Source organism: Panthera tigris, chromosome D4 (assembly GCF_018350195.1).
Source record: "Panthera tigris isolate Pti1 chromosome D4, P.tigris_Pti1_mat1.1, whole genome shotgun sequence".
In the NCBI taxonomy this organism is placed as follows: Eukaryota; Metazoa; Chordata; class Mammalia; order Carnivora; family Felidae; genus Panthera; species Panthera tigris.
Window position 1 is genome coordinate 60,394,493 of NC_056672.1, and position 15,901 is coordinate 60,410,393.

A 15,901-nucleotide genomic window follows, 5' to 3' on the forward strand; every position below is an offset into this window, starting at 1 on the left:
TGGGTCCTCCAGACCCCACAACCCGACTGGACCCTCAGACCACACAGCCTGTGGGCGAACAGCGTGGGCAGATCCCGCCCCAGCCACCCGGCTGCCAGCAGGCCCTCCCAAGCTACTGTTTCCTCATCTGAAGCAGCTTGAAGGGCTGCAATGTCACACATGGGCATGGTGTCTGCTTCCCTCGTTCCCTGTCTCTGGGCCTCAGTCTTCCCATCTGTGAACTGGGGGCTTTGGAAGACAAGAGCTTGAAACTGCCACCTGCTCTGACTGGTGTAACCTGGGACCTGCCCAAGATGGAAGGGGACATGTTAGCAGTTGGCATCTGCGGTCTCCAAGCCAGCAGCCCTAAATGTGGGCATGAGGGAGTGGAAGAGAGGGAAAGAGGAAGGTGACAGCTCTAACTCTGTGTGCACCTGCTTATAAACCCCCAGCACCCTCGTTGCCCCCTGGATAAAAGACCAAACTCCTCAGCTCAGCATTCAAGTCTTGCGGAACCTGGCTCCCACCGCCTTCTAGCCCCAATACTCCAGTCTCTGTGGAATCCCTGCTGATCCTTGCTGAGTGGTGAGCATGGTCGCCGTGCCCTCTGATCTTCACTCCTCCTTCCCTGCTGGGCTCCTGCAGGTCCCCATCCCATTCATCCATTTGCAAGGTGCAGACGCTGTCCCTTCTCTGGAGCCTTGTCTGAACCCTCTCCCCAGGCGGGATGAGTCACTTCCTCCCTCTGTTCCCAGGCCCCTCTGTTCCTGTTCCCCAGAGAGGTAACTGGCTTCCTCCCCAGCTGTGAGCAACCTGAGGCCTGATGGTGTCTGTGAGACCCGGAGGGGGTCTGGCACAAACCAGGTATTTGAGAGAGCTTGCGGGATGAGGAGACAAATGGCAGACAGAGACCCCTGACAGCCGGGCAAACTTCTAGTCGGCCCTCTCTGTTCCTGGAGTGAGTGTCGCGAGAGGGGTCAAAAACCTAGGCGTTCAGTCCGAACAAACTGTACTTCCTTGCTGTGGCTTCGGGCAAGACACTCCCTCTCTCTCAGCCTCTCTGCAATGAAGAAGGTAATAACTCACGCCCTGCTTACCTCTTAGGCTCGATTGAGAGACACAAAATCACCCAGTAAGCTCTCCAGGACTATGTACCTAGCAATCAGACCTTTGGCCACTGCTAGACAAGCATGGGGGCAGCCAAGGGGAGCCAGCTCCTGGGGCCTCTCCCCATGTGTGAAATGCCAGGATGAAATGAAACAGCCAGAACTCAAGACACTTTCATAGTCAGGGATGTGGGGAAGCCTGGAGCAAGGCATCGGTCTGTCCCCCCGGCCGTGGCCAGCTGCACTCACCTTAAGCTTTTTGACACTGGTGCAGGGATCATTGGAGAAGCTCTCGGTGTCCGAAATCTCAATGTCCTCACCATACAGAACCCCAGTTAGGTCATTCCTCACCTGTTAGCAAAGAGAAAGCAGAGGGTGGGTGTGCTGGCAGCCACAGGAAGAGTCTGTTCGGAGGCGTCGTCCTGGGGAAGCAGCTTAACTGGGCTGGTTTTCTCCACCAACAATGCAAAAGGAGTTATTTTTTTCCCTTCATTATAAACTAGAGGGCCCTGTGAGACCTTGGGGATCCAGCCTGCAAGGGACACACTGGCACAAGGATGCTAGACTGGGAAGGGGCTAGCTAAGGTGGTGCAGAGATTTCCTGGGAGAGAGTCAAGATGAGCGTCCGAATCTCTGGGCTTTCCTGCTGGTGTTTCTCTGTCTCATCACACTGTCACCAAATCAGACCATTCACATATATCTCTATTTATATTCTGCATTATTTACTTGCAATATCATTTCACTTCTAGGGTGAAGAAACAGCAAGACACTCAGTGCAGAATAAAGAGCAAGGGGGTATGGAACCAGCCTGTGCTGTTACATATAACTACCTATCTGTTGACACAGGATGGTCAACATGGATATGCTTAGAAAGCAGAGATCTGCAAACTCCAGGATTCACTGGGTCCAGCCAGTGTGTGAAGCAGTATGTATGGAAGGATATTAGGGAGTGGTGGGGACAGTGGCAAACTGGAGACCGGGATGTCCCATCTAAGATGGCAGTTGCTCCCATCATGCTGTGCCCCAGAATGCCAGACCGAGTCACTAGACTTTCTGCTTTCAGAGGGAGAATTCAGAAATCTAGACTTTTTAAAATATAAGATCCTTCCATATTTTAAAACGTTGATACAATTTTGAAATATTAAAAAACAAAAACAAAGTGAGGACTGAACCACAGAAATCTGAAGTTTGTATCTGGCCCATGGCCACGGCTGAGCACCCTCTGACATAAAGAGTGGAAACAGGACTGTGTGTTTCAGTAAAAACTACCAAGTGCGGGTTGGGGGATCCAGGTTCTAGGTCTGTCACTGATGTGCTTGTGACCGCCGCATCTCTGTGTGACCCTCCCTGTCTCAGGGCTTCAGTTTCCTCTTCCTTAAGAGAAGATGATCCTTACAAGCACTTCTTGTTCACACCCATTAGGATGGCTATTAGCAAAACACAGGAGACAGCGAGCATTGGCGAAAATGTAGAGACACGGAGTGCCTAAAATGGTACAGCCACTGTGGAAAACGGTATGGCAGTCCCTCAAAAAGCAAACACAGATGACTACATGATCCAGCATTCGACTTCTGGGTACATTCTCAAAAGAACTGAAAACAGAGTCTTAAAGATACATCTGTACATCAGCATTCTTCACAAAAGCCAAGCGATGAAAGAAACCCAAGTGTCCATCAATGGATGAAGGGATAAACAAAGGGATAAAGATGTGGTGTATACATGTAGTGGAACATCACCCAGCCTTAGAAAGGAATGAAGAGCTGGGGGGCTCCTGGGGGGCTCAGCTGGTTAAGGGTCTGACTTTGGCTCAGGTCATGACCTCGCGGTTTATGAGTTTGAGTCCCACGTTGGGCTCTGTGCTGGCAGCTCAGAGCCTGGAGCCTGCTTGGGATTCTGTGTCTCCCCCTCTCTCTGCCCCTCCCCTGCTCGCATTCTCTCTCTCTCTCTCTCTCTCTCTCTCAAAAATAAGCAAACATTAAAAAAAAAAAAAAGATGAATGATCATGTCCAGGCTTTTAAGGCAAGGCATCGAGGCAGCCAGTGGCTTGGGGTATCTATCTGTGAATAAGAATGTGCATGAAAGCTGTATTTAATTATGGCCAATCAACTATGTTTTAGGCAGTCAGAACTCAAAACAAACAAAACGAAAACACCCTAGAGGTCATCTCATTCTGCCCCTAATTTCACAAATGAGGAAACTGAAGTGTCGCTCCCAGCCCTGTGCTCTCCACATGCTCCCAGGCTGGCTCTTCTGGAGCCTGCCAGCTGTGGACAGTTCTGGAAGCCTGATGAGCCAGAACAGGTCAGAACAGATGGTGGTGCGATCAGCCACCATAATTTTAGCACCAAGAAGTCTGAGCTCAGCTCAAGTATTTATTCTAATGGACCCTTTTAGAGAAAGCAAATGGAGGAAATCAGTAATAAATGGTATTTTTTAAGTAACCAAAGCATGGAAACGAAATAATATCATTGATGTAACTCATAAGGAAAAAAGATCCACACCCTCATGTGTGGGTAGGAGGACCATTCAGTTCACTGGTCAAAGATGTACTACATAAATTTGTAAACGCTTATTTTTCCTTCTGGAACTGCAGGTATCTCTTGTTTAATGGGGCCAATGTCTTTTTGCAGCTTGCTATAAACTGCATTTCTACACAGTGGGTCCTATTTTTCATTCACCTCCATTATAAAAGCAGAAAATACGTTCTTCTGGGAAAAGAATAGCTCTTAATTTCCAAGAAAATAACACACACACACACACACACACACACACACACAGTCCAGTATAGTTGGGGTCCCACTGGGGGCCTCATTTGCATGGATGGGTATGGATAGGACAGAGAGGAAGGCTGTCCCATTACCTGGAAGGAAGGGCCAGGACTGCCAGGGGCATGAGCAGGGCCATGAGAAGAACAATCAGGAGGGGTAGAGTCTAAGCTGGAGCCTTGGGGCCAGCCCACAGGGCAGAGGTCACCTAAAGGGAGAACTCTCTCTGCTTCTGGAGCAGTGGATATGAGCTCAGGCTACCAAAGGAGTTCCAAGGACACACAGGAAAACCAGTGGGTCAGAGCCCCAGGACTAAAAAGTCTAAGCTAGGTGTGGAGGCAACAGCTGCTGATTTCCCTCCCCAGCCTCAAGAACTGGTACAGACTGTGAATATGAAGTTGTGCCAGAAAGCATATCCCTAAAGCAGTGGTTCTCAAAATGTGGCCCCTGGGCAATAACACCAGCATCACTGGGAATGTGTTAGAAATGCAAATTCTCAGGCCCCACCCCAGACCTACTGGATCAGAAGCTGTGTCCAGCAATCTGTGTTTACCCAGCCCTCCAGGCAATTCTGATGAATGCTCAAATTTGAAAACCACTGTCCTAAAGGAAGCAGGGTAAGTTTTACAACACTCATTGATCATAGTGAGAGAAACGTTTCCAATGGCTTAGATATTTCCCTCTTGATTAGAAGACCAGAATGTGTTAACTGAGGAAGGCAACTGCCAAGAGAGTGAGTGGGACTGGGAGCCACATTTAGAAGGCCGTCATGTCTAGAATGAAGGACGTGGCAGTTGCCCTCTGTTCTGTCCCTCTGTCCATGTCAGTCCACACCTCAAATGCTGGGCTCAGTTCTGGTCGCCTTTATGAGGGATAAGGACAAAGTGGTTCAGGCTCAATGGAGAGGGGCATGGCTAGGAACCTTCAGGGAGGCCATAGACCCAGGGGGCTGGGGAGGGTACAGGTTACAAGGGATGACAACAATGTCTCCTAAGGGATCCCATGCAGCCTCGGGAATCCAAGATCCAAATCCAAGAATTTTAACATTTAAACTCAGACTTTAAGCTCTAGGATAGTCCATCTTGAAAGAAGTCAAGAGGTAGGCAGAATCAGTGGCTCTGGGGAAAAAAAGCCCAGAGCCGTGGGGACAGTCCCGCTCAGGGTGTGTATGGAGAAAACCCCGTCAGGTCAGATCAGCCGTCTGAACAGCAGGCCCAGTAGGTATACACGCAGTCCCCCTCCCAGCTGGGTCATGGGGCCGTGGGGGAAGGGGTGATAGGGACTCGTCACTCCAATAAAGCCATCGCAGTGGCCTCGCTCCTCCAACTGACTGAGTGCTTCGGGGACATAGCCAGTCTTTATCCCTCTTGCGAGATGCAGGGGGAGAAGCAGACAGGTTGGAGGAAAAGAAGACCAGAGGAATAGGTATGTCAGGTGGCTAGAGATCTTCTTAGATCTCAGGCTCTCCATCCGGGCTCCTGCTGCATTTCTGGGGCTGGAGCTACAGCCAATGGCAGTTACTGCCTGGCCTATGGGCTTAGGTCTCTTTCTGGACAGCTACCTAGCACTCTGATCATTCTAGATTAGGGCTCTGCTTGTTCTTGCCAGTCTCTCATTTATTTTCCCATTCATTCATTCATTCATTCATTCATGATATTGACATCTCTTTATTCCATGCACCATGTGAGTTAGTACTAGGGCTCTGATAGTGAGCAAAACCATTCACAGTCCTGGGCCTCTATCTAGTGGAGGTGGGAAACATTAATCAGATGATCACCCTGGTCCCTACCAAGACAAGGGCTCTCATGCTCTGGGAGAAGCTGTAATGGTGGAGTTGGACCCAGGCAGGAGGTTAGGCAGGAGAAGGCTTCCAGGCTGAGCAGCAGTACATGCAAAAGTCCCATGGTGGAAGAGAGCAGTGAAAAGCCAGAAGAGCCAGGCTGGGCTACAGCAGAGCATGGGCTAGGGAGGGGGGAAGGCCGTGGGCATGAAATGAGGAATAGGCCATGAGGGCCTTATAATTTACATCAAGGATGCTGGTCTTGAGCCTAAGCACAGTGAGAAGCTGTTACAAGGTTTCGAGGATGGGTGACATGACCAGAACCGTGATTTAGGCTGCCGTGGGGCCAGTGAGGGGCAGAGGCAGTTGGGGAAGAGGAAGGTCAGTGAGACAGCTCCAGCAACCATCCAGGTGAGAGATTCTGGAAGGCTGGAGGTAGAGACACCGGTGGAGGTGAAGTGACCCACTTAGGGGTACACCTGGGGCAACTAATCATCTGTATCAGTCATCTATTGCTGTGTAACAAATTATCCCAAAGCTCGGTGGTTTCAAACAAGACACATTTATTATCTCACACAGTTGCCATGGGCCAGGAATGCAGGAGCACCTTAGCTGGGTGGTTCTGGCTCAGGGTCTTCCATGAGGCTGTAGTCAAGGTATTGGGGCTGCAGTCACCTGAAGACTCTGGACTGCGTATTAGAACCACCTGGGGAGTCTTTAAAAATACTGGTACCCTGGCTACATCCTAAACCAGTTAGAATCTCTGGACTAGCACCCAGGCATCAGCATTTTTAGATGCCTCCAGGCGGTTCCAACATGCAGCTAAAGATGGAAACCGCACACTTTAGGGGGAAAAGCAACAGAACTGTCAGGCTCACAGCTGAGTTGCCCGCCTGCCTGAAAGCCCCCCATGTCACTGTCCCCACTTTCTCCAGGTCCAGGGCACCATCTTCCTTTACAGTTTCCCACACCCCTCTCCTGCCCTCCCCTGCCCCATCCCATAGTTATGTCTCATTTTACACCCCCAGATCCTTCTATTCCTGGTCCCCAGAGCCACGAGCAGGTCCTGACCATGTCAGAAGCAAGAACGGAAAGAAGGAAAGGGGGGACAAGGCATAAGAGAGAAACAGTAAGTAAAGGCAGAAGAGGAAAGCATCGTATTGTTATAACTGTAAGTTACCACATTCTGACCACATGTCCCAGGCAGTGAAGACTTTGATGGAGGATGTGAAATGCAAAGTGGACGCCATGGAGAGCATCAGAGACTCTAGGACACTTGGCTTCTGTGGCCAGTAGTACCCTGGCTGCCTTCCCTAACGAGGCTGCTGCACCAGCTGAGGAATCATCTAGAAAGGCAGAGATCCAGGTAAAGATGGGGAGAACCAGATCTGCGCCACAGGCACTTTACAACTCTTTGAAAATTCTAATTAGGTTACAAAATGAACTTGAGAGCAAAGCCAGTTCCCAGCTCTCCTATGGAACTGGAGGTAACCTACTTTGTCATTCAAATGCACTCGCTATATATAGCCCTGGATTGTGCCAAAATGTCACTCCTCTTACCTGACTAAAGCGTATAATTATAGATTTACTTCTATTCATTCATGAAATGTGTCTTCATTTGATTAAACAGTTCATTCAAGTAAAATCCATTAAAATATGGAACATGTTAAAATGTGGCTCGTTAGAGGCAGAGGGCACCGCTGTAGTTAAGATGCTAATTAGGATAAACAGGCATTTGAAACACTCAAATCTTTGAATAATTCAGGTCACTTTTACTGGGCCTGGAGCTCCCCAGAAACCGCCATTAATTTAAGCTAATTAAAAAATTAGCCCAGAGACTAGAAGACGAAGGCAGGAAGTGATGGCTGGGTTCAAACTCTGAAGGGCTGTCGTGTGGAAGAGAGGGAGCCTGGTTCTGGGCACCCCCACGGCAGAGGAGGGGACCAACAGGTAAGTGGTTCAAGAAAGCAAACTTTAGCCCAAGGCCAAAAAAACTTCCTAATAATGGAGAAGGCTGCTTTGGTAGATAGTGAGCTCCCCATCATCAGAGGTGTGCAAGGAGAAACTGGTTGGGAAAGCAGAGAAGGGAGTTTTCTCTCACCACCAATGCATGTGGTTCTAAGAAAACAAGTGTTTCAAAACTCCACCTGCCCCTACCCTGACTTTTTAAATTTTACAGTTGCCGAAGTAGCCCTCTGCAGCTCTGAAGTTTCTCAAAGACTTGGGGCATACACTTAAGTTCCCATAGAAATTCATACATGTGGTTGTATTTCCAGTTTTCCAAACTTGTGAACATTCATTGAGGAAAGTGTTCCTTTTAAATTATTTTTTTAAGTTTATTTATTTGTTTTTGACAGAGAGAGAGAGAGAGAGAGAGAGAGAGCGAATCCCAAACAGACTCTGTGCTATCAGCAACTTGGGGCTCAATCTCATGAACCATGATATTATGACCTGAGGCAAAATCAAGAGTTGGATGCCTAACCAACTGAGCCACCCAGGCACCCTGAAAGAGTTCCTTTTAAAAATTTAAAAAAAATTTTTTAAATGTTTTTATTTATTTTTGAGACAGAGAGACAGAGCAGGAGCAGGGGAGGGGCAGAGAGAGAGGGAGTCACAGAATCTGAAGCAGGCTCCAGGCTCTGAGCTGTCAGCACAGAGCCCGAGGCAGGGCTCGAACCCACGGACTGTGAGATCATGACCTGAGCTGAAGTCAGATGCTTAACCAACTGAACCACCCAGGTGCCCCCCGAAAGAGTTCCTTTTAAAAAAACACAGCCATCTAGCTTTCAGATTTCTAGAAATATAAACTCTTAATAAGCTATAACCAGAGTTGAATACAAGTGAAATTTTTTCACAAGGGCAAGTACACAAGTAAACATGTATTAGCTCTACTGCACACATGTGGCACTTGCACAGGGTAATACCTGGGGGTATATGCACAGCTGTGTCCATGTGAAAACCACATGTGTGTGGGACACCTGCGTGTTCACACTGCAGAGCCAGTGTGACCCCCAAATAGGTATGCCCAAGTCCTAAACAGCAGAATCTGTGAATGTGACCTTATTTGGAAAAAGCATCTTTGCAGATGTAATTAACTTAAGCATCTTGAGATGAGATCATCCTGGACTACCTGGGCGGGCCCTGAATCCCGTGGTAAGTGTCCTTCTAACAGAAAGGCGGAGGAAGATTCGGGACACATAGATATGAGGGAGAAGGCATCTGAAGGCAGAGGCAGATGCTGGAATGATTTGGCCACAAGCTGAGGAACACCTGGAGCCGCCAGAGGCTGGAAAAGGCCAGGAAGGACCCTCCCAGGGAGCATTTAGCGGGAGCAGGGCCCTGGTGACACCTTGATTTTAGACCCTTGGCTCCAGAACTATAAGAGAAGGAATTTCTGTTGCTTTAAGCCACCCTGTTTCTGATGATTTGTTGTGGCAGCCACAGAAACAAATACACCTGGGGCCTCTTAGGACCCGGCCTTTGCGGGTCCAAACCATGATCCCACGCAGCCGCTGGGCTCCCTGTCCTGCCTATGCCTCACATCACAGGTAAGGTTTCCCTCTACTCAACAGCCACTTGTCTGTCCCCAGGAAATAAGTCTTTCTCACTTTCTCAGAGTTACCAAGAGCAGGAAAACAAGAGAAGGACCAGAAGCTGCCGTGTCATGAGATGCGGAGGCCCAGGTGAGACCATCCGCCCCATGGGCCCCAGTGGAAGGCTCAGCAGTCCAGGCTGCTGACTTTGAGCTGGCTCGCAGAGAGCTGACCATGAGAACTGGGGCTGTCACGTCCGCCTCCTCAACTAACAGGGCAGCCCCGCGAGGGAAGGGCTTTGTTTTCTTTTCCAGGGTCCAGTGTGGTGCCCGCATGCAGAAACCGAGGCAGACGAGAGGATGAAGGGGTGCACACAGGAGGCACTGTGTCTGTCCAGCCTTAGAGGCAGAGGGTCAGCACTCCGAGCTCCTTTGAACTTTTATTTTAGAGTTCATTCTGAGAACATTTGAGACGGTCTTACAGGGATGAGCCAAATGCCCAGTGGTTGGCCTGGATGCCTCAGCCTGAAAACAGGAACTGGCCCCAGGACAGTGCTGTGATGCCCTCAGGCCACACTTGGTGGCCTGAGGGCAGGTAGAGTTCCCTGGGGGCAAGTTCTCTGCTTTCCTCACTATGGCTCAGGGTGTGGGGACCTGTGACCTGAACCTGCCTAACCACTCACATCCAAACCTGCTGGGTGACGTCTGGTCAGCCCACATGGCGGCTGGGAACAGGGACTCCAGCTGGCACGGCTGACCAGTGACAGGCTCCCGGGCCCAAGATGCGCCCAGGACATCTCCTTCCTGCCTTGGAGACACCACCACCATCACTCTGTCACAGCAGTCCTTCAGAGGGAGGGGGAAGAGCCTGCAGGCCATTGTCCTCTGCCCGGTGCCCCACGAGCTCCCCAGAGGCCCACCTTCCAGAACCACACCTTGTAGGCCAGGGGGCACACCCTAGACCAACCTGCACAGGGGTAGGACAGCTGATGCAAGGGAACTAGGATCCTCCGGCTCTCAAGTCCCCATCCAGCCTTGCACAGTTTTAGAAATTCCAAAGAAGCTTAAGTGATACACAGAATAAGAGCCCCTCCCAAAAGATGCACACATCCTCATTCCTGGAATCCTTTACTTTACATGGCAAAGGGCACTTTGCAGATGGGATTAAGTGATGGGTCTTGAAATGGGGAGATCACTTAAGATTATCTAGGTGGGTCCAGGGTAATCACAGGGGTCTTTATAAGGGAAAGTAGGCAGTTACAGAAGGAGACATGGCAACAGAAGCAGGGGTCTGAGAGAGATGGTCTGATGAAACCGCACTGCTGGCTTTGAAGGTGGAGGATGGGGCCACAAGCCAAGGAGTGAAAGTGGCCTCTAGCAGCTGGAAAAGGCAAGGGAGCGGACCCTCCCCCAGAGCCTCCAGAAGCAACCAGTCCGGCTCACACCTTGATTTTGAACTTCTGAGCTTTTTTTTTTTTTTTTTTTTTTAGTTTATTTATTTTTGAGAGAGAGACAGGGAGAGTGAGCAGGGGAGGTGAAGAGAGAGAGGGGAAAGAGAGACAATCCCAAGCAGGCTCTGCACTGTCAGCACAGAGCCTGATGCAGCGCTCAAACTCACAAACCATGAGATGGTGACATGAGCCGAAACCAATAGTCGGATGCTTAACCGACTGAGCCACCCAGGCGCCCCTGAACTTCTGAGCTTTGTTACCATAACATAACAAATTGTGGTGATTTGTTACAGTAGAACAGGAAACTCATACAATCAGCTCTGAATTTAAAATTCCACACATCCTCAAACACCTCCTCCTACGGGATGCCTTCCCTCATTCCCAAGCTAGTGGTGACCCCTCCTCTAAACTGCATGGTGCTGTGCAAACCACTCTCTCTAGCTAACCAGAAACTGCCCCGAGAGTCCACACACCCTCCATCTGGGTCCCTCGGGGCCCAGCTCCAGGCTGCCTGAGGATGTGGGACCAGGCCCAAGTCCCCCTCTTGGATCTGCACAAACCCCAGGGCCAGCTGTCTTCCCTTGGACTGCTGCTTCTGCTGCAATGCTAGCCCCGAGAAGTCAGGCTACGCTGAGCTATGGGGGGAATGAAATCAGCCGTCAGAGCCTGGCAGCCTTCCTGTGACAAAGCACCCACTGCTTTAACTGCAGCAGGCTTGTGGGACCAGGCCACTAGTTACAGAATTACTTGGATATTACTAAAACAGGGATATCCCAGTTAAGACGGGGGATATTAGACAAACCGTACCTGAGAGCACTGGGGGAAGCGGAAGGCAGATTCGCTCCCTGACGTTCAGAGCCCCTCCCCTGCTCCTTGGCACCCCAGGAACCGAAGAGGGGACAGGAGGGGGTTTGCAGGGACAGAAAGTCCTGCCTGCACATCCTGAGAAGCTGTCACTGAGACTAGGGGGCCAGCGTGGCACCGGGGCCCCAGGGGAATGGCCAGGGCCAGTGTGGGAAGCCACCAGGAAGTGGCTTTCGGCTCCCTCAGAGGAGAACTTTCTAACAAGGATAGAAGGAACTTCCGGCGGGAGAGTGGGCTTCCCCTTGCTGCTGGTATGCAAGCAGAGGTGGGGTTGCTATAGGAGATAGTCAGGCCTCAGATGGAGGGGTGGGAGGGAGGGCTAGAACCCTGAGGAATGTCTCAGATTCTTGAGCCTCTACTCCAGTTACGAGGACCGTGTTGGGGCCTCTCCAGGTATCCATGAGGGACACAAAGCAAGCAATCAAGACGTTTGGGAGAGAGGAGAAGTCAGAGCTGGGCACATCCAAGGGGTGGGACATCGAGATCAGAAGGTGACAACAAGGAGGACGTGGCACACGTCTGAGATGTACTTCACCTTCTGGCCCCAAGGTTACTGCAAAGGGAGCCTCTGTCCAGCAGGCAGAGCTGGCCCATCACCCTCAAGCCCACTCCCCACAACTCTCACATATTAACCCAGCAGTCCTCACTGGACAGCAGGGAAAACTAAGGTCTGGAGAGGGGTAGGGGCTTGCCTATCACACGGCCATCTAGGGACAGAGTTGGATTCAGACCCAATTTCCTGCCTTCCAGATAGATGCTGCCCAAAGCCATGTCTTTAACAGCAGCAACAGAACAGTAACCCCACAGAGAGCCACCAGCTGCCGCCCTTCCAGGTCCCTTTCCCCTGCGAGACGACAGCTGCTTGAGGGCAGTGCCCAGCCGAGTTCCTTGAGTTCCAGCCCGTAGCATGGGGCTCAGCCCAGAGCAGCTGCCAGAACTAGAAATCTCCCTGACCTGACATCAACCACAGTCGGGTCTGGAGATTTTAAGAGCAGTGGCTCCAAGCCTGCTTGTGCACGGCACCTCTCTTCGGCAGCTTTGTAGAAATACAGATTCCCGGGCCCTGCCCAAGAGATTCTAACTCTGGTGTGAAAGGAGGGGAGGGAGACAGGAATGTGCTTGTATAAAGCACCCTGGGGTCTTCATTACACATTTGGGGACTACTGGCCAAGGGATGCCCTTTCAGCTGTCCTCGTCTTACCGGCCTGCTAGTCTAGACTCCTTCGTTCCCAAGGGTCCTATAACTATGTGCTGCCAGAACCTTCCATTCTCTCGGCTGCTGGGAGGGTTGGCTACTGACAGCTCGCAGCTATGTGTCTCTCGGGGATCTGCCTGTGACTAAAAGGGGCAGCCTTGTCCAAGATCACACCCCTGCCCAGGGCAGCCCACACCAGTGACTGGCCCGCCTTCATGCCTGATTGGGGACATCTCTGAAGGGCCATCTTAGCTGCAGAGCTCTCCCTGGGCTCCACCCAGGCCTCTGTTACAATGGCATTTTGTGTCAACTTCACTGTCCACCGCTCTCCTTCCTGTGGGTGCTCCCAGGGAAACCTCCTGAAGGTCTTGAGTCCCTTTCCTGGGGAACCTGACCCTGGCTGGGCTCACCCAAACCAGCGCTTTGTCCCCAGTCCTTGGACTACCAGCCTGTGCCGAGAGCTCACGGCAGCTGGAGAAATGCAGTTCTCCATTTCTTTGGGGTTCTCCTGCGGTAGGACCCTCATGCTGGCTCCGACCGCTTATGACCTTTGGATTCACATGGCAAAGTGACTTCTACACTCCACTGGAAGTCTGACAAAAGGAGGGGAGTGACACAACTACGCATATTCCCAACACACTGATCCCACTAGTGTAGCTGCTCGAGTTGGCTGCCTGCACCCACCCCCTCAAGCCGGTCTCTGCTACTCTGTTTCTGGAATCTGACTTCTGTGGATATGTCACTTAAGCCCCCATGTCCTCTGACTTCCAGACGGGCTCAGCCAATGGGAGGCCCCAGCGGAAGTGGGAGCGGGGATGAGAGAACTCGAGGTATCTCTCCCCACCGGCCCCCGGGAAGCGGCCCCTTCTCCTGCCCCCTCTCCTTTGTCCTCCGGGGCACATGGGGGTCATGAGGCTCTGGTGCTGTGTTAGCACTGGTTACTTCCTCTAAAGGAAACTTTCTTCACCTCAACCCTCTGATTATGCCATCTGTTTCCTGCTAGGCCCTTCACCGATACAACAGGTCTTTTACGTAGAGGTCTAGAAGTCGTTGGTATCGACAATTTTGTATCCTGATTTTTTTCACCTCACATTTTATCATATACCCTTATAATTCATTTTTACCACCAAGCACATGCACTAATCACTTTAAGTTCTTGCCCTCTGCCGTCTTCTGTCAAAGGCCTGCTTGCAGTTTAAGCCGCACTGCAAGTGGCCCTTCCTCCACGAAGTCCTTCTGGGTTTTCCAACGAGCTGCTCCAGAATGTTCCTCCCTCCCAGGTCCATGCGTTCCTGCGCTACTCTGGAAGAACTGGAAATTCTTTGGGTCATCCACACCCCCACAACAGCACACAGCACGAGGTCTCCTTTGACCTAGTGGAGGTGGCCAGGGGAGAAGGTCAGCCTCATGGGCCGATGGAAAGGAGCTAGGATCAACAGCTCCTCCAAGGTCAGGAAAGACAGTATGCCCTTGCCCTGGCCCGGAGCCCGGGGAGCCAGCCCCAGCCTGTAGAGGTGCTGAGTGTGTGTCCTGGGAGGGAGCTGGCGGGTCAGGTGAGCCGACTGTGTCCTGGGATGGACGCTGCATTAAAGTGCTGAGCAGGCCAACAGCCTGGGAGTGGGGCCTGAAGCTGTGCTAAGCTAAGCGGTTTTATAATGTGTCTTCCTAGAAGCAGTATCCAGAGACTCCGGGGAACAGGTATTCACTCTGCACTGTGCAAGGGGAATTTTCCAAAGGGGACCAGAATCCGGAGGCACTGTGGTTATAGCTATTGTCATGGCCTATTATCCTGTCCATCTGCCCCTGGGCTGAGATCTCCAAGAGAGCCTGAGGCCCTGAGTGCCTGTCAGGTCCCAGCACAATGGCCTGGCTCAGTCAACACTGGCTGAATGAGACCAACAGTGTCCTGTCCCCATTTATCTACCAGAGGTAAGCGTCACTTTCGCCTGCTTCCCGGCGTTCCGAGGAGGGGAAACATCTGTGTTTCATATGTATCAGAAGGTATCAGAAAAAATGAAGCGTTCTTAGACAAAAATGCCAGAATGTTCCAGAAAGGAAGCCACAGAGAAAAAGTGGAGACTGCTGAACATCTGGGTTAGTGAGAAAGGTAACAGTGATAGCTCACGTTTACTGAGCGTCCCAACTATGCAGGGCCCCCAACACATGTCACCTTACTCCTCTTGACCACTGGGTATAAGCTCAGAAGGTATAATTCTGACCAGTTTACGGGTAAGTAAAATGAGATTCAGAGATGTTGAGTCACTTGCCTAGGGTCACACACCTAGGAAGTAGCGAACCAGGTATTTAACTTTTCAGGTCTCTTTCCACAGCCCATGCTGTAAACCGGGGCTGGGGAAACTTGATCTGTAAAAGGCCAGACAATAAGTACTGTAGGTTCTGCGGGCCACAAAGTCTCTGTCACAACTGCCCGACTCTGTTTTTACATTGCAAAAGCGACCCCGGACAATGTGCAAACGAATGGCTATGGCTGTGTTCCAATAAAACTTTATTTAGAAAAACAGAGAGCTGGATTTGGCCCATGGGCCCACAGGTGCAGACCCGCTGCTCTAAACCTACAAGAAGCCCGTGGTTCTATTTTCCCCTTTAGGGAGGAGGTTGGGAGAGAGGCAGGAGCACATGCGGTGTCAGGTGGCTCCAGACTGGAATGCGGGCTACGCCCCCACTGGCCGGGCCACTTCCAGGGAGCAAGGAGACTCTCGGCGAGCTTCTCTTATCTGTGAGAGGGGCATAACCACAACTATCTGGACACCGTTAGGAAGGTCAAGAGAAGCTAATGCACGATCAGGTCCACCACGGCTGAGGTTCAGTGAATGGCTGTCCTTATTATTAGAGGCAACAGAGTCAAGAAAGGGAGGCTGGAGCAAACATGAGGGGAGGCTGGAGAAGGGCAGAAAGGGCTGCTGGTGCCGCTGAGACTAACCTCCATGGGTGTGTATCCTCGTGAAGGCTGGCTTCGGGCTTTCTGCAGGAGATGTTATTCTGTGCCCCACGGAACCCCAAAGGGAATTCACAGGCACCGCGGTAGGAGGAATCTTCTTGCCATCCCCGGAAGGAGCAGATGTGTGGTGCTTGGTGACTTCCCATGAAGGGTAGGGAGGCAGCTGTTCAAAGACTTGATATGGCAAATTGTGTGATGTGCTGTCTTCCTGGGGCGGGCAGCCAAGCAGTGATGGGTGGGGGGGCTCTGCAACCCCTTCCCTCCCTGCCA

General features: G+C 51.2%; 1 protein-coding gene across 1 annotated transcript in view; it reads right to left on the minus strand.

The window, feature by feature from the left end:
- Positions 1 to 15,901, minus strand: part of GABBR2 (gamma-aminobutyric acid type B receptor subunit 2) — a 236,672-nt gene that overhangs the window by 170,636 nt on the left and 50,135 nt on the right. The window contains exon 4 of the mRNA XM_042963492.1: positions 1,335 to 1,436. Within this exon, the coding sequence (XP_042819426.1) occupies positions 1,335 to 1,436 (102 nt within the window). The remainder of the gene's footprint in view (positions 1 to 1,334; positions 1,437 to 15,901) is intronic.